Source organism: Sorex araneus, chromosome 6, assembly GCF_027595985.1.
Source record: "Sorex araneus isolate mSorAra2 chromosome 6, mSorAra2.pri, whole genome shotgun sequence".
Taxonomy (NCBI): Eukaryota; Metazoa; Chordata; class Mammalia; order Eulipotyphla; family Soricidae; genus Sorex; species Sorex araneus.
In genome coordinates this window covers 59,442,141-59,462,233 of record NC_073307.1, presented here as the reverse complement: position 1 = coordinate 59,462,233, position 20,093 = coordinate 59,442,141, and the positions used below count along the sequence as shown (strand labels likewise).

The 20,093-nt window shown below is 57.5% G+C and overlaps 1 protein-coding gene across 1 annotated transcript in view; it reads left to right on the top strand.

Annotated features, from left to right (window-relative positions):
* AGBL1 (AGBL carboxypeptidase 1) overlaps window positions 1–20,093 on the top strand; it is a 220,691-nt gene that overhangs the window by 70,546 nt on the left and 130,052 nt on the right. The window contains exon 18 of the mRNA XM_055143569.1: window positions 17,417–17,597. Coding sequence (XP_054999544.1) covers window positions 17,417–17,597 — 181 coding nt within the window. The remainder of the gene's footprint in view (window positions 1–17,416; window positions 17,598–20,093) is intronic.

The window sequence follows — 20,093 nt, the reverse complement described above, 5'->3', positions numbered from 1 at the left end:
CTGAGAGTCAGGATGGAGCAGGTGCAAGAAGGAGACGGCTATGAGCAGAGTTCCCGGCTGAAGATGGGCCGCAGCCCAGTTATCCCCTCTCTGGCCTCCAGGCACAGTCCTTCTGGAGCCCCACCACACAACTGTGAGTCCTGGCTAGTGTTTGGGAGTTGGTGTGAGGCTGCAGCGCCACACCGGAGAGAGCCAGACCAAGGAGCAGTTTTTCCGGGCAGCAGCTCTGCTCCTACCCAGGGGTGTCACCATGCCCCGGGGTTCCCATTGCACACCACGGCTGCATACTCATCGGAGGAGAGTGTGCCGGATTCTGTTACATAAATGTCAGGCAAAACCACAAAGTCTTGTGTTAATTACAAAAAGGAAAGTAAAAATCTTGGGTAGAATGCCACTTTTCTTAGGAAGCATCGGTTGCAGGGGATGCCTGTCAAAAAAACCCCCAAAAAACCAGGGGGCTGGAGGAGGTGACTCAAAGAACTGTGCACAGGCTTTGCATGTAGGAGCTCCAGGTTTCTTTCTTGGCACCACATGGCCCGCCGACTGTTGCCAGGAGCAGCCCCAGAGCCCCAGCAGGGAGTAGCTACTGAGCACCATCCCCCCAAAAGAAACTTGGGGAGAAGGAGAGGCGGTTTCCAGGGCTGCTGCCTAGCCCAGCATGGCTGCTCTGAGGAGCTTGCAGGCGTGCTGTGTGGCTCTCGGCGCGTTCTGGCACCGTTGCCAAAAAAGCGTTGGATGGGCCTCAGCGATCCCTGTTGGTGAAATGGAGTTGGCCGGATGAGGACAGAAACGTGGCTCCCTGTCTGCAGAGGCCCTGGCGCACGGCAGCCCTCCCCATGCTGCAGACAGCCGATGACCGCCCAGGGTCAACACCGGGTCGGGCTTCATTTACTAATGCGAGGGAGAGCAGGGGCTTTTCCTGGTTCACGCGCGCGCAGAGGCCCCGCATTGGCAGGGGAGGAAATGAATGACATTCCTACTCCTTCTCATTCAGAGAGCCGGTGACCCTGAGGTGCGTGCAATTCTATGATGGGACCATTTGAAGGGGAAGTGAAATAATGCAAGTGGCAGGAAGACCAGGTAGCAGAGAACCTGTCCTGGACAGCAGCCACTGGGCCATGATGGGCGTGTGGGGCGGGAGGGAGCAGAGGCCGGCGGCAGCCAACAAGCAGCAGATTGGGAGCGAGGGTCCAGGGAGCAAAGCCCAGTGGAGTCCGGGGACGCGTGTTGTAGCTGGACAGGAGCTGCTGTCGGGCCAGGGGCCCACTCATGCCTCCTCACTCAGTGTTGTTTCCCTCGAACTCGGGAGACAGACAGTGATCCCAGGTGGTGTGGCAGCATGTTCTGTGGATGTGCGTGATTGCACATGTGCATGGTCTGTCAATACATACATGGTTGGTGCGTGTATGCACATATGTGCGGTGAGTATATGCACACCTGTGGTGCATGTGTAGGCGTTCTCCATGTCACCTGGGTGCCCTCCTACTCTCCAAAAAATGCACACATAACGGTCCCTGGCCTGTGTATTGTCACAGGTGGAGCGAGTGTGAGAATATGATTTTTTTTTTCTGCAATGGGATGTATCCTGTCCAGGCAGGAGGCCAGGTGAGGGGGGGTCTCACTTTGACTCTGAGCTACTACAATGGGTCCTGTCTATCCACCACCATGAGGTGGAATGAGTAGGTCGGTCTTTTTGTTTGTGTTTTGAACCACAGCCAGCAGTGCTCAAGATTTACTTCTATCTCTGTGCTCAGGGATTACTCTTGATGGACTCAGGGGGCCATACGAGGTGCCAGGGGTTGAACTGGGTCGGTTGTGTACAAGGCAGGTGCCTCCCCACCATCACTCTGGCCCCTGAAATGAGTGACTTAGACAATGAGTGAAGAAGTTTTGCTGTTCCAAATTTTCTGCCTTTGTGGAGAAGTTTGGTGTTTCCTGAACTGGCTCCTGTGGGCACCCAGAGAACAGCAGCATCTGTTCTGTGTCCTCAAAGGCGTGGTTCGGTGGGAGGGCGGGGGTGGGGGAGGTAGGGAACTTGGAGCAGTGTTGGTCAGGAGGTCTGGGAGCAGCTGTGTGGTCACGTGAGAGATAGGAGGCGGTCTGGTCTGGAGCAGGGCAAGTGGCCAGCAGGTGCTGGAGTGGATGCAGCTGCAGGTGAGGCTGTAACCTGGGGGTGATAGCGCCATGGCCCCTGCTTCAGCCATAGCACCACGCAGAGGTCTGAGTGGACAGGGCTGTAGGGAGTGGCTGGTGAGAGGTCAGCTCTCAGGCTAGTGGGTCTGCACTAGACCGTAGGGGGAGGAGGGGAGTGGCTGTAGGGTGATGCGTGGTCCTGAAGAGACGGTTTCCGATGGCCAGCAATGGGGCTGCCGTGTTCCCTGCTGAGACCCTCCCCTGAGCCTGAGGAGCCGTCCAGTGGGTTCACAAGGCTGGGGTCCCTGCAGGGGAGCTCAGGGGGCCCCAGTCCCCTAAAGTGCGGGATCAGATGCGTGTGAAAGGCAGAAGCCCCTCAGCATACAGGGGACATTCAAGTCTGACGGCCGTCCCCTGCCAGCACACACATGTTTGTGTGTATGCATGTAGCATCTGTGTGGTCCATATGACGTGGCTGCCTGCTTCCACATGTTTGTCGAGAAGCCTTTCCAAGCTCAGCAGCGAGGCCAGGAAGATGTGGCCCGCACTTCCTGCTCTGAGAACTTGAATTTGTTCCTGTCCACCCCAGGCCTCGGCCTTGCCCATGTCTCTGCCATGGATCTTTCATTTCTGACCCAATGCCTGGCAGGGCAGGAGCTCCGCTTAGCCCTGGCCTGGAGTGGACAATGCCTGGGAGGCAGTGTGGGCAGTTGGATGCCGGCCGCCATGGTTTGTCCCCAGGGCTGTCTCCTGAGTGCTAAATCTGAGTGTGGAAGATGCTAATTTATGATAAACAGGAGCCGATTGACAGAAAACACAGCAGCGGCGGGGAGAGGGAGGGAGGATTCAGGAGAGGGAAACGGAGAGACAGGTTGGGCATACAACCAAGGAGGTTAAAATAGAAGATTCTGGAGTCGGCCCAAGAGGGGCTGGGGAAAATCCACATGGGTTTCTGTCAGTAGAGAGACATGCGCCTTCTTAGCTCAGCAGGGAAACGGGGGTCTAGGGAGGCCCAGAGCTCCCCAGAAGATGGGTCCACAGCTTGGTCAATGCTTCCATGAACAGGTACGGGGCCCTTGGGTTCTGGTTTTCTGCATCGAGGGTACCCCGGGAATCTGAGTGGGACTGGGATGCCTTGGGGTGCAGCTGTGGTGATGGGGACTCAGCACCTACCCACGGCCGTGCCCACTGCTGCTACACCGCAGCCTCGTGGCCCCTGAGGGTGGCAGGGGAGGATGGTTGTGAGTGGGGCTCCTGGGGGGCCTCTCACCCGTACCCCCATCCTGTCTGCCTCTCCCAATACCTGCTGACCCTCACCGTAACCCTCAGAAATCAGAGCTGGCCGGTGCCAGTCCATTCTCAGTCTGTGCTCAGTGGTTTGACCCCCTTTGAAGTGCTCCCCACCCTTATCATCATGCTCGAGATGTGCCTGCAGGCCCAGTCCCAAGCCCTGACGCTGGGGAGGCGAGCCCCCAGCTGGCCAAGTATCAGGGGGATGAGATTTACCGTCCTCCTCATTCCCGCCTCCGCCCCATACAGTCGCTCGGGAATCTGAGCGTTTCTGCCACCTCTGATGGGGACGTTTCTCTACAGATTTTGTTCCAGAAAGAGCCTTTTCTTACCACGACGCGGGGCCTCTGGCCTCTCCTGGGACTTCCATCCACATCTTTCAACCCCCACGGCCATGTGTATCCCTCATTCCGATGTCTGCCGGAGACGGGCTGGGTGACGACACCCCCTTTCTAATGCCTCCGTGACCCCACTGAACTCCCTTCCTGCACCCGAGCGACTCTTCCTGTCACTGCAGCCGGCCAATGGCCAGTGGCGGGACACTGGCATGTTCCCAGTGCACAGAGCTCACAGGCGCCCTGAGTAGCCACCTGTCGGGTCCCTGCTGTTCCCTAGACGTGGTGCCTTTATGTTCTGTGAGCTCTGTGAAGTGCCTCATCAGAGAAGGAGAGAGACGTTTCCACAGCAGGTGTGACAGGCACGGACTCAGGGCCACTCTGCTCAAACCGACCACGGCGGGAGGTCAGGGCCACCAGAACCCACCTCCCACTCGGTGTCTCTCTCGGGGCCGAGTGACTTGAGCAGCCCGTTGACTGTGTCGGGCTTGGTTCTGGGTTTCCCTGGGCGGAGTTTGTGGGAACTGGTGTTGAGTTCTGTGCCCCTCCGAGTGCCCGGGGCTGCCAGTGGTGGTGTGGTCAGCGCTGGGCCACCTGCCAGCAGTGGAAGGTCTTGGATGGAGGTGCCGGTTGTTGGGGAAACGGCCATGTGGGCAGTTGTTGTCCACTGGGGTGGGAACCTCTGGGCTCGAAGGGCCCCCCAGGCACTGTCTCGCGCCCTTTCCCTCTCTGCAAAGCGCCCAAGGTGATCCCTGTCTCTCTGACTTGATTCTTTATCCCCTTTCTCCCTCAGCCCTTTGATTCTTCTCTCCCTCACACCTGTTATTTGCAGTTTGGCTTTCTCAGAGTCTTCCCTTATACTAGATGTGTGATGAAGCTTTTTTTTTTTATGTTTTGTGACGGAACATTTTCTGGGGTAAAGGAGTGATAAATATCAAATCAAGTGGAGACCAGAAATTTAATTTTCCCTATCAGGGCCCATCTGTGCTTCATTTTATCCTGACCAAAATTGACATTTTATCCGTGTGATAATGGAGCCTCTGATTACAGCGCCTTTTCATAATTTCAAGAAAGGGGGGCAAGAAAAGAAAGGGGGAAATATGTCTTTTCTTCCCCGAGAAGCTGGCGTCGGAGTGGGAGCAGGGAAGGATGTTCACTGGCTCCTCGGGCCCTCTCGGGGGCTCCACTGCAGAGATGAGGCCGCCAGCCCCCAGGGGGCCCCAGCGCTGCCTGTCCACGCCCTCAGGGTCTCAGGGTGAGGCTCCTCTGGGTGCAGGGACACACCTGCCCGAGACGGAATCTGTACCTGGCCCGGGGCTCCTCATGGTGGGGAAGGCCACGAAGGCGTGGTGATGCATACCTAGGTTTGGGCAAGAGGCTGGTGTGAGTGTGGCTTGATGCTAGAGCTCCATGGGGTTGCTGGGTGCCGTCCGCATGGCGCCTGCCCTGAGCATGGCGTCTTGGGGTCTCTGACGCTCCGCAGTGGGGCCCCTGCTCAGTGGGGTCTCTGCTGTCCCCCTCTGGACTGGGGTCTCTGTAGCAGACACAGCTTCTCCAGCCCCACAGCTTCCTGTTTCAGTCACACCATCCTGTTCTCACCGGCAGGAGCTCTGTGGCCAGTCTAGGCCAGGGGGCTCCTGGATGGTGTGCAGGAGTGTGGTGTGTGTGTGGTGTGTGGTGTGTGGCTGTGCAGAGTGTCTGGCGGGCATTGCTCACCTCACTCTGTGCGCCCACGCTTGGAGCATTCAGACATGAGCAGCCCCCGAGGATGGTGCTCCCGGGGGCTCGGGGACATAGTGCTCCTGCCCGGCCTCGCCCAGAAGCAACTGTGTCTCGGGGGTGTGCCCTTAGGCTGAGCCCCTGTCTGCCTGGGGGTCACTGCAGATTGATCCGTAGAGGCCTGTCATGGGGCGGGGGCGCAGCCAGCTCTAGGCTCCCCGGTTTAGGTCTGAGGTCCTGTGTCTTGTCACTCTGGTGAGGGTGGGATGTGCCAGTGCCCCCCTCCATCCGCACTCCCCTGCAGCCCAGGATGAGTCACATGGACTCCATGGTCTGGACACGAGGAAGTGGGTGTTCCAAGAAAATCAGGTTTTCATCAAAGGGAGAAAGAGGATGGGGGTATGTATACATATGTGTGTGCGTGCATGTGTGTGTATGTGTGTATTCATATGCATATGTGTGTGCATGTACATGTGTGTATACATGTGCTCGTGTGTATGTGCATGAGTGTGAATGTGCATGTGTGTGCATGTGTGTATGCATTGTGCATATGTGCGCATTTGTGAGTATGCATGTGTGCATGCATCTGTGTATGCATGCACATGCATGTGCACGTGTGTGCATGTGCGCATGTGTATGTGTGATTGTGTGTAGTGTGCATGTGTTCATGTGTGTATGTGTGTACACATGTGTGTGCATATGTATATGCATGTGAGCATATTTATGTGCATATGTGCTTGTCTGTATGTATGTGTGTGCACCAATGTGTGTGTATGTGTGTGTACATGTGTATGTATGTGTGTACATGTAGGACTCATGGAAATGGGGACAAGCAGCACCAGGTTTGTGTCCTTGGCCACTGATGTCCAGCCTCTTTCTCCCATCTCCATAGACATCTCTGAAGCAAAGGCCTCTGATGATTCCTCTGTCATGCGCCAAGTATGTGGACCTGGCTGGAATATTGAGGGAATATGAAATGAAACAGGAAATTTAAAACTAGAGGGAAGGCCACCAATGCAACAACAAGAAAAGTTAGGTGTGAGGGACGAGATGAGAAATCTTGTACTCGAGGAATGTGGGGTACTTGGAAAAGCGAATGGGTCAATTCAGCCCGAGATGCTGGTGCAGAGACCTGGTGAAGTGGGGAAAAGATCTGTGCAGAGAGCAGGGGGAGGGCGCAGAAGAGCTCCAGGAAGGAGCACAGGAGATGAGGGACCCCAGAGGACAATGGAGCGGGTGGAGGAGAAGCCACACTTGAAGAAACAGCAGCTTAGAATGTGCTGGAGAGAAGGGAGATGTGGGTCTTTGCGAAGAACGTTCTGAGTATCAGATGGGAGTGAGAAAGGGACCCATGGTGAAAGGGCCCGCTGAAAGCATGGAACAAAAGGAAATGTAAAAATATTGTTCAAGAGGAAAGAGAGTAATGATAATCAGATGGAAAGAAATTGGTCAGCAGAAAGATGCCACATTTCCAAAATGAGCACAGTCAGTGCAGGTAAGTGTCGTCCTAGAGGATGAGGAGAATTTACTGATGGAGCCACAGCCAGAGACCCATTAGCAGACACACTTACGGGAGAATCGAGGATGGTGTGCAAGAAATAACGATCATGCTGGAAACAGATGCGTGAGACAGCTATCGTAGGATTGGGGACAAAAAAGAATTGATTGTTTCCTACTCGAAAATGGACTCTGGACTGCCACAGTCGGAGGGAGGAGGCACCAAAGGGCACTTCAAGTATGTGATCATTCTGTTCAGGTGTGGGGGGGCACGCTGTAAAAAATTGAAATTCTTGTTCTGAAGATTTATGGCATAAAGATAACCACTAAAAATGCAGACATAAAAATCTCTAATTCTGAAAGCATGTGGGAAGGGAGCAGAATGTATTGAACCCCATCCGTCTCAGCGCTGGCCAGAAAGAAAGCGGCGCGGGGGTGGGGATGGCGAGGAGCACCCCAGGAGCAAACCAGATAAGGTGGTTGGAAGGAGAGCAGAGACATCTCAGGAACATCAATATGTGTAATTGGATTAAAGTCTGCTATTTTTGGCCTGCACGATCCGATTGGTACAAATGAAAGCTATTTCCCTCCTGCTAACAAGATGGCCCTGGAGAAGTTTGCCAGTGTAAACCCAAAGCAAACTTGTGTAATAATATTGCATCATAGAACAGAGCATTTCAGGAGAGCTTATTAGTCGGGATAAAGGAGGCTCCTGAATGAAAATACAATCAAGAAGTACATATGGTCCCAGCAGCGGAGCAGGAAGCCGAGTTGCAAGGAGGCCCGGACGTGTCCACATGACGGCTGACTTCCACACCCTCTGCATCCTGCCCTCCCATGACCAGCCAGGGGACTTGACTCAACCACCTCCACGGCGGGCAGGAAAATTCTCAGGCGATCCGAAGAATCAATAACCAATGAAGCGGGCCTGCTGAGCAGAGGACAGCCGGGTTCCACGGCCACCACGAGACTCAAGAAATCTTATTGCTTCTTACCAAGATCACCTTGGCATTCCCGTGAGCCTTCAGTGCCGAGCTGCAGCCGCTCAGGGAGGCACGGGGCGGGTTCTCTCCCCCCACCCCCCGTCAGTCTGGTGTTGGAACTGGAGGTCCCAGTGGGTAGAGACCCCCTCGGCAGCTCCCCAGTGGGGCCCTGCTGTGGCTCAATCCACTCCACAGCCCACCCCATCGCCCGGCGTGGGGTCCGGCCTGTCTGCCCTCTGCCCTTCTGCTTAACTCCACTCCCGTGCCATTGCCGCCGAACTCCCCGGGAAGGAAGGGCCACACTCCCCTGCTCGGGTGCTGGGGGCGGTATGCTTCTGTTGGCTGGAGAGCCCAGTCTTGCTGCAGTGAGCCGGGAATTCAGCTGAGAAACCAGCGCCGCTGGCAGAGCAGGGTCAGACTCTGTGAGGTCCTCGAGGGGCATGTGCGTGTCCAGCACGTTCTGCCCGCAGACCCGGGACCCGAGGCTGCGTGCTGCTGAGACTTGCGGTGGGGACCTTGGCAGAGTCGAGTTTGGCTGAGGTCCTGGCCAGCAATGGTTGAAGTTTTCTCTCCCCTCCTCCTCACATCCTGATGACGAGGGCAGTGAGAGTGATGAGGATGTGGTGGACGGTGGCGGGGATGACGGGGATGGAGATGGTAATGGGGTGCTGGGGTGCGTGCAGAGAGAAGGCATCGCCCAGAATGGGAGACGGAATCCCAGACACTTGGTGGCTGGGAAGGAGATGAGGGGTGGGGGGCGCCCAGGGCGGCCACGTGCACCCAGTGAGAGTCAGGAGTGGACAATGGCCCCCACCTGGCAGGCAGGCGGGGACTCGAGGCCCAGCGGAGATTCAGGTTGTGAAGACCCTAGGGTCCGAGGCCTCCCCTTCTCAGCACGTCTCCCGCTGTTTCACTCAGAGTGCAACCAGGGAAACCAGTAGCTGTGTCGGTGAGAATGATGGGTCTTGAACCCTGACCTCACCGTCTCCAGCCCTGCTGTCGAATGGGAACTGGGTTGCCGGCAGGGCCTGTGGGCCTGGCTGGGGCCACCTGGGTTCATGCCCCAGGCCGATTAGCTCAGCCCCGGACAGGCTGTGGTTATGGGGCCTGGTGGAGGGCCTGAAGCAGGGAGCCGGGTGTGGAGGTCCCTTTGTGACTGCAGGTGTTGGGCGTCCCTAAGCAGCAGCTGCAAACAGGGCAGCACCAGCACAGCCCCCTCTGTCGGCAGCTGTTGCTCGGGGAAATCCTCACTGCAGTCTGTGAACTGGGCTGAAGGGGGCTTTGCACACAGCAAGGGACTGGGCTGTCATTGCGGTGCCGGGGGAGGTGTGGTGACTCCCCCGCCGGCATCGGTGTCTCTGTGGACGCCTTGGAGCCCTGTTGCTTGGTGCTGATGCCAGCATTTTCCTCAGCATCATCAGGGAGCGGCGAGAGCCTGGGAAGGAGACGGGGACCAGCACCAATCTCCCTGTGGGAGTCCCCAGCGCTGTCCTGGTCCCCAGGGTCTAACAGTCATTTTCTCAGCCAGCGTGGACCTTCTCCTCTGCGGGACGCTTTTCCAGGCATCTCTAAGGCCACTGTGCCCGAGAGAGAGTTCCAGCTCCCTGGCATATGGGACAGGCACAGACGTTGGGTGGGTGGGGGCGGGAGGTGTCTAGCCATGAAAAGCTCATGGGACAAATCCAGGTCCCCGCCACCCCCGTTTGGGGAAGGAGCCCGGAAGCCCGGGGCTGCAGGAGACACTGATCCCTGTCTGAGGCAGGAGAGGGTCCGACACTCGTGCCGAGGCTCTGGGACCCTCCCGCTGTATTTCTGCAAGAAGCTGGCATTCCCCAGAACTCCTTCCTAGCAGCGACTCGGACACGCATCGCTCTCCTAGTGGGGCCCGAGGGTGGCCTGGCTCCTAACCCACCCACTGCCAGCTCCCTCCCCACTGGGCAGGGCTGTCAGGGTGGGCAGAGCCAGGAGTGCAGGGACAAGCATGCCGGGACCACTTGATTGTCTGAAATGTCTCCTGGAGACCTTCACTCTTGGTCTTCCTTGCTCAGGAAAGCCGGTGCCCCAGAGCCCCACAGGACACTCTTGATACTTGGGGTTCCAGGTGGGACCATGCCGCGCCTGCCCTCCCACCATCTGTCTGTCTGATCTTCCAGCCTGGCCACCCTCTGGATCTTTGCGACCCCACAGACGAAAAGAAGAGTGTCAGTCACTGCTGAGGCCCCCGGTCCACCGACACACACGCCTCTAGAACCTTCTCATGGAGCCTCTGCTTTCCAGGGGCACCTCTGGTCAGCTACTCAGGCCCATCTGATCTGTCAGACCCCGTCTCTGTGGCTGCATGGTGGGAAGTACAGACTCCTGCACCGGGCCGATTCGGAGACAGCTGGAGTCTGTCCCTCCAGTCGTGTGTTGAAAATGTGTGTGTGTATGTGCAAATATGTATGCGTGTGTATATGCATGCATAAGTGCACATGTGTATGTATGTGCACATGTATGCATATGCATATGTACATGTGTGCATGTGTACTTGTATCTGTGCATTGTGCGTGTATGTGTGCACATGTGTATGCATGTGTATGTGTGTATGTACATGTGTGCATGGGTGTGCATGGGTGTGTATGTGCATGTGTGTGTAAGTATGTGTGCATATGTGTGTGCATGTGTGTGTGCGTGCATGCTTGCTTGTGTGTGTGTGACTGGTGCTTCTCCCCTTCTGGAAACAAATGGAATGATGCAGACAGGCCATCTGACTGCCAGAGACACTTTAGTGGCTGAAGGACCCACCAGGTAGCAGATTAAACATCTCCAAATGCATCCCGCCCCCCACAGCAAGTATCTTTGGAAATGGAATTGGTAATAATCCCATGTTTGCTTTGGCAAATTTTGAGCTATGGGTGAGTTTTAATTTACGCTTTTCTCTGACCCCCCGGCCCCTGCTGTCTGCAGCCAGAATTCCTGCAAAGTGCTGAAGTCTTACCTACAAATTACTTTCAGAGATAATAAAATTTTCATGACTATCAAATTTAGCAATTAATGAAGTTGACATGATATTTTATTTGAGGACAATTAAACATTATTTCAGTTCAATAGTTTTTTAAAAAAGTTCTTATTTGGGGCCCAAGAAATGCCCTTTCCTGGGTCTCGACTGTGCCGGGTGCGGGCACTGGGGCCGGCGGGGTGTGGAGGAGCAGCTCTAGACCCTGCTGTCTGGGGGCCAGTGCAGGGGACACTCGTGCGCCGAGGTGGGTCCGGGCCTGCAGGTGGTGGCGGGCACTGGAGCAGGAGTCCAGCTGAGGGAGAGATAGAGGGGAGGTGTCTTCTGCTAAGTGAAGGGGGGGGTGCAGAGGGGCACAGGGAGCACGTGGGGGGGTGCTCTTTCAGGGCCTGAGGGCAGGAGCTGGGTGGCACTCGGTGCTGTGGGGACAGTGCCAGTGGGGGGCCACGGGGCGTCAGGGCTCCTGGGGGAGTGACGGGGGAAGCAGGGGGGTATCAGGCAGGGGCTCCCGGGCAGTTGATCCGGGGCTCCGTGGGGTCACTGTGTGGTGCGTGGCCCCTCCCTCCGTCCTGTCTCCTGGGGCTCATTGGGGTCAGGTCAGTGCAGGTGCCTTGTGGCCCCTTCCTGCTGTCCTACTGTGGCGCGTCCCCACCGTCCTGTCTCCCCACACTCCCTTGGCCCCTGGCGCCCCCTCGTATGAGCACTGCAGAGAGAGGAATGCTGAGGCTGTCCCTCACTCGCTCCTTGGAGCCGGCTTCTTTAGCTGCCACCTTCAGAGGCCACTGCCGCCCCCAGGGCCCAGGGTGCGAGAGCCACGGGGTGTCCTGAGACAGTCAGGAGCAGACTTCACGGAGTTGAGTCTCCCTGTCTGTGGAGGCAGAATCGGACCCCAAGCACAGGGTCCTGGCTCACCGTTGACAGATGCCCGTTTCCCTCCCCAGGGATCAGGCTGCATCTCCATGGAGCTTGTTTCCTGCTAACAAGCTTCCTCCTAAGGAAACACACGGAATAATACACGGCCAGATGGAAAGAGCACCGGATTGGGAGCACACTCCCACATTCTCCTCCTCTTGTCTCCTGTCTAGACTTTCGAGCAGGGAGATAATCGCAGACTTGCCTAGGTTTGCTCTGAGCACAAAGCAAGTGCGGGGGACGGTGGCGCCTCTGCCTCTGAACAGCCCCAGAGTCCGTGCTCGCAGGGAGGGCAGGATCCCTGCTCTGTCACAGACCCACGCCAGCTGGTAGCATGGGACATTTTTGAAAGTGTTTTTTTTTTTTTCATTTCAAATTTTATGTTTTGAGGAAATTCTAAGAAATGAGAAATATGTCAGGAGCAAGTGAGGGAGCCTCTGGAGAGAAAGACACTGGGCCGTCTCCCAGGCCATGCAGAACCAAGAGCAGGGGGCGGGGCGGGGGGGTGTCCAGAACTTAGACATTTCAGTGGGAACAGTCTCCAGGCAGAAAATGCTTGTGTAATAGAAAAGTAGCCCACACATGTCCCCTGCTTGGGCTACAATGAACTCAGAGTTCCAGAAGCCCTGGACAGGGACAGAACTGCTGCCAGCGGCCCTCGAGTGAAAAAGAGAAATGAAATGATGTAACATAATTTCAGGGAAAAAATTAGCAAGGGGCCTGAGAGCTAGTCCAGGGATTGAGGTGCTTGCATTGCATGTGGTGACCCCAGGTCGATCCCCAGCACTATACCCGGTTCCCTGAGCACTGCCAGGAGTGATCCCTGGGTACAGAGCCAGGAGTAGCCCTTGAGTGCTGCCAGGTGTGGCCTAAAAACCGCCCTCTCCCCCACATGCCAAGAAGTACGTTATTAATAGACACGTCGTCTTCAAATAAATTGCAACTGTATGTGTTGACACTGAGGTCACAGGGCAGTATGGTGAAGGCACGCTGGGTCGCATCAGATCCCAGAAAACCAACGGAGGGTTGCATGTTCAGTAGAACTCCCAGACGGAATAATAAACTTTCTTCACAAGTAGGCAGAGAAGGGAACGTTCTTAATCACACAAAGCAGGGGCAGGAGTTGAGCAGGTGAGACATTGGCTGCTTGCTTCTGAGACTGGACACACATGCCTGGCTCCATATCTGCTTGTATCGGAGCACAGGCTGGTCCGGTGAGCCTGGCTCACATCCGCGTGTCCATGCGCCTGTTAGCCAGGCCTCTCGGCCACAGAACGCCGGCAGCCTCGCTGGCCGTTACCCAACAGAGACCAGTAGATGCCAGTAGCACCCTGTTCTCCAGTTGGAATGAAAACTTTCCGGTTTAGAGGGATGAAACTGCTGTTCTTAGCAGAAGCTAAGATGCAGCAAAGGCCATGACACGCCCCCACCTCACCTGGTAATCCAGGGTGTACCTGCGTGTTCTCGTGTCAAACAACTGGACCCTAGACCGTTAGCCTTTGTAAATCCTGCAGAGAAACGTCATCACCTCCCAGAGTCAGGCAAAGAGTTATGAGGGGGAGGAAAAAAAGGAGTCCAAACGATGAAAGAAAAATATACACCAGACTGATTTTATCAGCGTGAAACCTTCCTGTCTCACCTGCACAGTCTGAGCAGAGAAAAGCCAAGCCCAGGAAGAATTTCCCCAATGTCTGCCTGGGAAAGGGGTGGAGCGAGGAAATCCTCTATTTTGAAACACTTCCCGATGCACACACGCAGCCTGGCTCTAAGGTGGGCAGGGATTTGAACAGCACATCCCCTGAACGGGTGTGCACGTGGACACGCATCTCTGAATGTCCAGGGCAGATGTGAGTCAAGGCCACAGCAGATGCTCAGGAGCTTCTCGTGAGAATGGCTGAAACGGCCCCAGGATTCCATGCCCCCCTCTGCACCACCCCCCACCCTCCGTCCCCCGAGAGTTGCAACTGGATGGTCAGTCTCTGAGAAAGACTTCTGCACACTCAAAGTCAAAGTGTGTCACTTGTGGCAGCACAGGCAGGAAATAGCTCGCCTGTGCCAGGGGCAGGGTATCACCTCATGGTGCCCGTCCAGCCATGCCTGGGGTCTAACAAGTTCCTGGATGAGCCTCTGAGCAGGGCAGCATGGAGCGAAGCGGGTGGAAGCTGAGGGAGGCGGTAATTAGGGAATTCTGGCAGACAGCACAGCGGGGCTGCTTGAAGCTAGGTGTGGTGGGCACTGCCTGCCCAGGGGGGTGGGGGAAACGGGGGCGATGTGGCAACGCAATAATGTTCTCTTATGATTGGGTAGTTTTAGAGAACAGCCTGCTTTCACATTCACTCTGAATTCACTGCACTGTGAAGTGTCGACTGGCAAAATGCGTGTCTAAAAATCATAGCAGAACGGAAAGGCACAAGAATCCCAAAGCAGGGCAAAGGGAGACCCTTTTTCTGCCACTGGGGGGAAGTTCCCAGATGTCCTGGTCACTGAACAGGACCGTGACAGACCCTGTGCCCCACTGTGAGATGCACAGCCATGCTGAGCAACCACCAACACCCTTCCGGAATGTTCTATTAGAAGCTCCACCGCTGGACGATTCTCTTCCCCCTTCCTGCTCCCTCACTCCACCCTCCTTGACTGGTCCTTTTCGTTTTGATTTTTTGAATTTCAGATCATTGTCCCTGTCTCGGGCTGGAGCGATAGCACAGCGGGTAGGGCATTTGCCTTGCATGTGGCCGACCCAGGTTCGATTCCTCTGCCTCTCTCAGAGAGCCCGGCAAGCTATGGAGAGTATCTCGCCCGCACGGCAGAGCCTGGCAAGCTACCCGTGGTGTATTCAATATGCCAAAAACATTAGCAACAAGTCTCAAGATGGAGATGTTACTGGTGCCCGCTCGAGCAAATCGATGAGCAACGGGATGACAGTGACAGTGACAGTGTTCTTGTCTCAACTGTGCCACTGGGGGCCAGAGATGGAGGACAGCAGTGGTGGTGGGGGGTGGGTGGGCACTCACCTTGCATGTGGCTAACTCAAGTTTGATCCCCAGCACCACTTAGGGTCCCCCGGACCCCTCAAGAGTGATCTCTAAGCACAGAGCAGAAGTCAGCCCTGAGCATAGCTGGGGTGCTCCCCCCCAAAAAAGAACAACCCAAAACAAAGAAACTTTGTCACTGAGTCATTGACCCAACTGTGTTCATTTACAGGCACAGTTACACGGCTTCCAAGTCTTGATGACTGCATCACACCCACCCCCCAAATACTTGCCTTCCCCCCCAGCTCTGGGGCTGTTTCAACCCAGCGCTGTAGGCAGCTGCTCTTTGCAAGCAGCCTTCAGGAGCTGGCCTGTGGGGAGGCGGGCAGGGCTATTTCTGAGGTGCGGAGGCGTGGGCAGTCCACACAGGGCCCACCCGCAGGATGTCGTCGCCACTGTAGACAGAACACTGGGTGCCTCGGTGCACCCGCACCTTTCCTACCCGATCACTGTTTGGTGGGCACCTTCACGGCCGCCCCAGGGGAGGCCCTTGTGGCCAGTCTCCAGTGCCCACCTGTGTCAGCCGCATCCAGTCGCGCGCACTGTTATAAATGTGCTGTGATGAGCCCTGCGTTGCGTGGGACATTGACCAATGCCCCCCTATCGTCATTCCCGGGTTCTGAGTTCCCCCACTCAGCACAGGGATGAGATGGGGACAGGGGAATCTCCGCATTTTGGGGCACTGGGGATGCATGTTTGCCCATGGGGTGCTCAGGCCGGCGACCGCACCCATCCCTCAGAGCCGTGGGTGGCCTCTGGAATCAGTTTATGCATCGAAGAGAGGAAAAAAAATATATATGCAGACGCCTGCCCTTCTCGGCTCTGCCCTAAGCCGGGATGAATTATTAAAACCGAAACGGTCAATTACAGGGAAAAACACATGCCGTGTGCGTTGCAGACGGCTGACAGCTGGTGCCTATTACGGGATCTCTGGTGGACCATTTGCTGCGACAAGTGAACGGCCCCGCTCGCGCTCCCTCGCCGTGGGCTGGGTGGGGGGGGGATCGCCTTAAATCACAGGCAGGCAGAGAGGGCAGCGAATGCCGCGGTGCCCGTGGAAACACACCGCACCCCCCTTTTCCTCGGGCTCAGTCAATTACCACCCCGAGAAAGCCACACGGCGGGCGCCTTTCTCTGCGAGGGCCGCGTTTGACTTCTGGACTCCGCTGGGCATGGTGCCCGGGCATCAGACAATGGGAGCGTGGAGTGCGGGCGGGCGGGCGGGGAGCGTGTAAGCCCTTGAGCGGCTCTTGCTCGAGTCTCCGTGGTCTCCGGGAGCGCGGCCATTGTGTGTAATCGGCTGCGAGTGGGCCGGGTCCTGATTGGGCAGACACTCATCAGGCCGCTCTGCTCTGCGCGTCTGAGCCCAGCACCGGGGCTGGGGGGCAGCAGCACGTTAGTGACTGAGGGGCTCCCCAGCGCCCCATTGTGCTCGGCCCTCACCCCACCCCACTGCTTCCCGCGAGCCCCTCCTTCCTGCGACACAGCCAATGCCTGGCGTGGCCCGTTCTGTGCTTGACCTGGTTCCTGGTGGACGCTGGCCTCGGGATGGACAAGGCCACGCCGTGACCCGTGACCCTGGGCTCCGTCACCGCGGGCTAGGCCTAGTGGAGTGGGGGTTGCCCGTCCCCGTCTCCGTCCTGGCTCGGGGCCTGAGTCTCCGTCCGGTCTCTCTGGGCAGTTAGCGCTGAGACAGGCCTGGGCGCGGGCAGGGAAGCGCAGAGCTGGCCACAGGCCGGAGGGAGTCGAGGGCGACAGCTTCTCTTTGGGGTCTCTCACCCTCGGCAAATGGTGCTGGTCCGTGAGGTGGACACCGGAAGGGTCAGACGCTGTCAGGGAAGCCGGGAGAGCTGCCCACAGGGCTGAGGGTCAGTGCAAGTCCCCTCCGCCTGCATGTGGGAGCCGGACACCCCCTCAGTGCCAGGGGTCGCAGGACTGAGGGTCAGTGTGAAGTCCCATCCCCTGGTGTGTGGGAGCCGGACTCCCTGGTGCCCCCCTCAGCACCCCAGCCCAGGCAACAAGGAGGAAAAGTAATAACCCTCCCCCTCCCTCCCCTTCCCCTCCTCCTCCCTTCCCCCACTCTCCTTCTCTTCTCCTCCCTCCCCTCCCCTATCCCTCCTACATCCTCCTTTTCCTCCTCCCCTTCTCCTCCCCTCCCTTTCCCTCCTTCTCCCTCTCCCTCTCCCCTCCCGCCAGCTCCTCCCCCAACCCTGTCAGCACCGGCTACTCCCCTAGAAGAGAGGCCTGGAGATCCCTCTCAAAGTGGGGGTGTCACTCTGCAGCACCTCTCAGACCTCCCTTGGAGCGGCTCTGGGTCTCCGGCCTCCAAAGGCAGCAGGTTTCCAGAGCCTGCGTGTCCCGGAGGCCCGCCCTGGGGGGCAGAGCGGGACCCGGCTCTCAGAGAGGGCTGCCCGTGCCTTGCCCCAGCTCGGGCCTCAGGCCACCCGCCCCTCTCGGGGCCTGGGCGCCTGCGGCAGACGGAGCCAGGGACATTGCATCAGCTCCGTGTCCTTCCTTCCCCAGGGCAGCGTCCGTGCCACGTGCTCACGGCCCGCGTGCACCCCGGGGAGAGCAACGCCAGCTGGGTGATGAAGGGGGCCCTGGAGTTCCTGGTCAGCAGCGACCCTGTGGCGCAGCTCCTGAGGGAGACCTTCATCTTCAAGCTCGTCCCCATGCTCAACCCGGACGGGGTCATCAACGGCAAGTACGTGGGGCAGCCCGTGGCACACGGGAGCAGGTGCCGCTGGGGACGTAGGGCCCAGACCACGCCACCACCCTGTCAGAGGTGCCACATTGCCCCTGTGCCATGCAGCACCGTGCCTGGCCCCCTGCACTGTGCCCCCCCACAACCCCTTATTTCTCACAGTGCTCAGCGCCAGGCTCCCTCATGCATTATTCCATGCCCAGGGACCACCGGGCCATGAGACTTTTTCTGGACACCCCGTACGTGCCACTCTGCGTGGGTATCATGGTGCGTTCTTGTCTCTGGGTTTATTCACCTTGCCTGGGCACTTCCTTCTGAGGGGTTTGAGTTTGGGGTACCCCAGGGTCAGATGGAGCCCCTCCTCATGCAGCAACCAGGCCCATGCGACTGGCCTCCGCCCAGCTGGGGTGATGGTGCTGCCTCGCGTCTCTCCTGCTTCTCTCGGACCCTCTGCTGGCAGGAGTCTCCTGGATGGCAGGAGGCCGGGTGTGGCGTGGCCATCTGTGTCCAGATCGCAGAGCCTGCACCTCCACCTGGCGCTGACCACCACTCACTGGCCCCTGGACCCGGTGGGCTTTTGCACAAACGTATAGCGTGTTTCTGTGGTGATGACAGTGGAGTTTGGAGGGCGACTGGGTGAGTGGGGTGGGAGTTTGGGAACTGCAGTTGGGGAGACAGCCGGGGTTGTCTCGTGAAAAATGGAGTGGGTCTTGTGAAGCCAAAGGTGGCCGCGGAACATGTGTTTTTAAAACAGGAAAACGGAAAAGAAAGATGGTGCCGGAAATAGCCACTTACATCTCCCTGAACTGGAGGTGGCGGCGGCGTGAACTCCTGCCACCCCTCCCCGGGCGGGAGACGCAAGAACAAGGCTGGGCAGGATGGGCAGCCGTGCCCGGGGCCAGTGGCATCCAGATTCCTGGGGAGCGGGGGGCGGAGAGTGTGACCCCACACTGCTCGTGAGGCAGTGGACAGGCCATTGGGGAGAGTTGCTGCCCCGCGCGCTCCTAATTGGGAACTCTCCTGGGTGCGGGCAGCGGCGTTTGATCAAGTCAACCCGGCTCAACTTTCCGTGCACGGGAGAATCAGAGCTTATTGATTCCTGGTCTATGTACAACTCTACAAACTAGATTATCTTCTTCCAAAGCCATTCCGGAGCAGAGGCAAACAGCAATAAAGAACGGAGGACACACTATAAAACACGCCCCGGGGTATTAAGTAAGACTTGGGGGTGCAGATGAAGCTAGAAACCCGATCGACAGTCCTGGCAGCCCTAACTATGGGGCCACTCAAAGTCAGTGGTGAGCATTCCCCCCACCCCCCGCCAGGGTTCCAGAAGCTTCCTTCCACTAGATAATAAGAGCATCTGCAGACTTAAAAAAAGAAAAAAAGGCAGCACCTTCAATGGACCGGAAAGGAACCTTACTCTTTTCCGTCTATTATTCTCTCCTCCTAACCAGGTGCCAATACCAGCCAATCTTCTGCCCCATTTGTGGATGTAAAAACAAAAATCGAGTATTCAGATGTAAAATTCTGGGTGCAGTTTCGAGGGAGAGGCAGGTGGGCCACACCGCAGGTGCCTTGGGTGGTTCCTGACTGGGCCCGGAAGCCACCCCAGGCAGAGCTCTGGGGGCCTGGTGAAGTGCCCCCGGATCTCAGTGAGGTCAGGGCCCTCCTTCTCTGCTCTCTCCACCCACGCCCAAGGGTGGCCGTGGACACAGCCTGCAAACAGGTCAACGATCCTGTTCTAGCTGGAGGGGTCTGTCCTGGTCCTCCAGACAAGGAGAGCACAGTGATGAGAGCCCCCAGGAGTCACTCGCAGACTGAGAGGCTATGCAGAGTGGCCCCGAGAGGCATGGACGCACAGGATCGAACCTGTGAATTGGTCTTGGTGCAAACCCCATGTGCTTCAGCGTTCAGGAGATATGGGGAGGCGTGTCCCCTCTGACGGTTGACCTTGTGGCCCCAGAGCCTGGGTCAGTGTGCCTGGGGGGCCCAGGCAAGACCCCCCAGCTCCTGAGCGGGTCCAGGAGAATGCCTGACCCAACACCACTGAGGCAGGAAAACCCTGGACAGCCGGCCAAGACAGCTCCAGGGCTACGTGTGGGCCACACGCCTGAGGCCTGGGCTGAGTCTGCCCCCTCCTCAGTTTCCTGAGCACAGAGCCAGGAGCAGCCCGGAGCACTGCTGGGGAATCCCCCCAAATCCACCAATAGATTCTTGCCTTTTGGGTCTGCTTGGACCGAGGTGCCATCATACAGACAGGTGTTTCTGCCTCTTGGTCTCTAGGGTCTGAGTCCAGGCACCGAGAGCAAAGGCTGCTGCTCTGTGGCAGGCTCGGCGGGTGCTCGCACAGTGCTCCCAACTCTCTGATCCTGCCCCACAGTGCTCCTGTCCTGCAGTGCTCCCAGCTCTCTGCTCCTGCCCCACCGTGCTCCCAGCTTTCTCTGCCCCTCTTGTCGCCATTGGTGAGGGACGGTCACTCAGATGCAGGCAGGC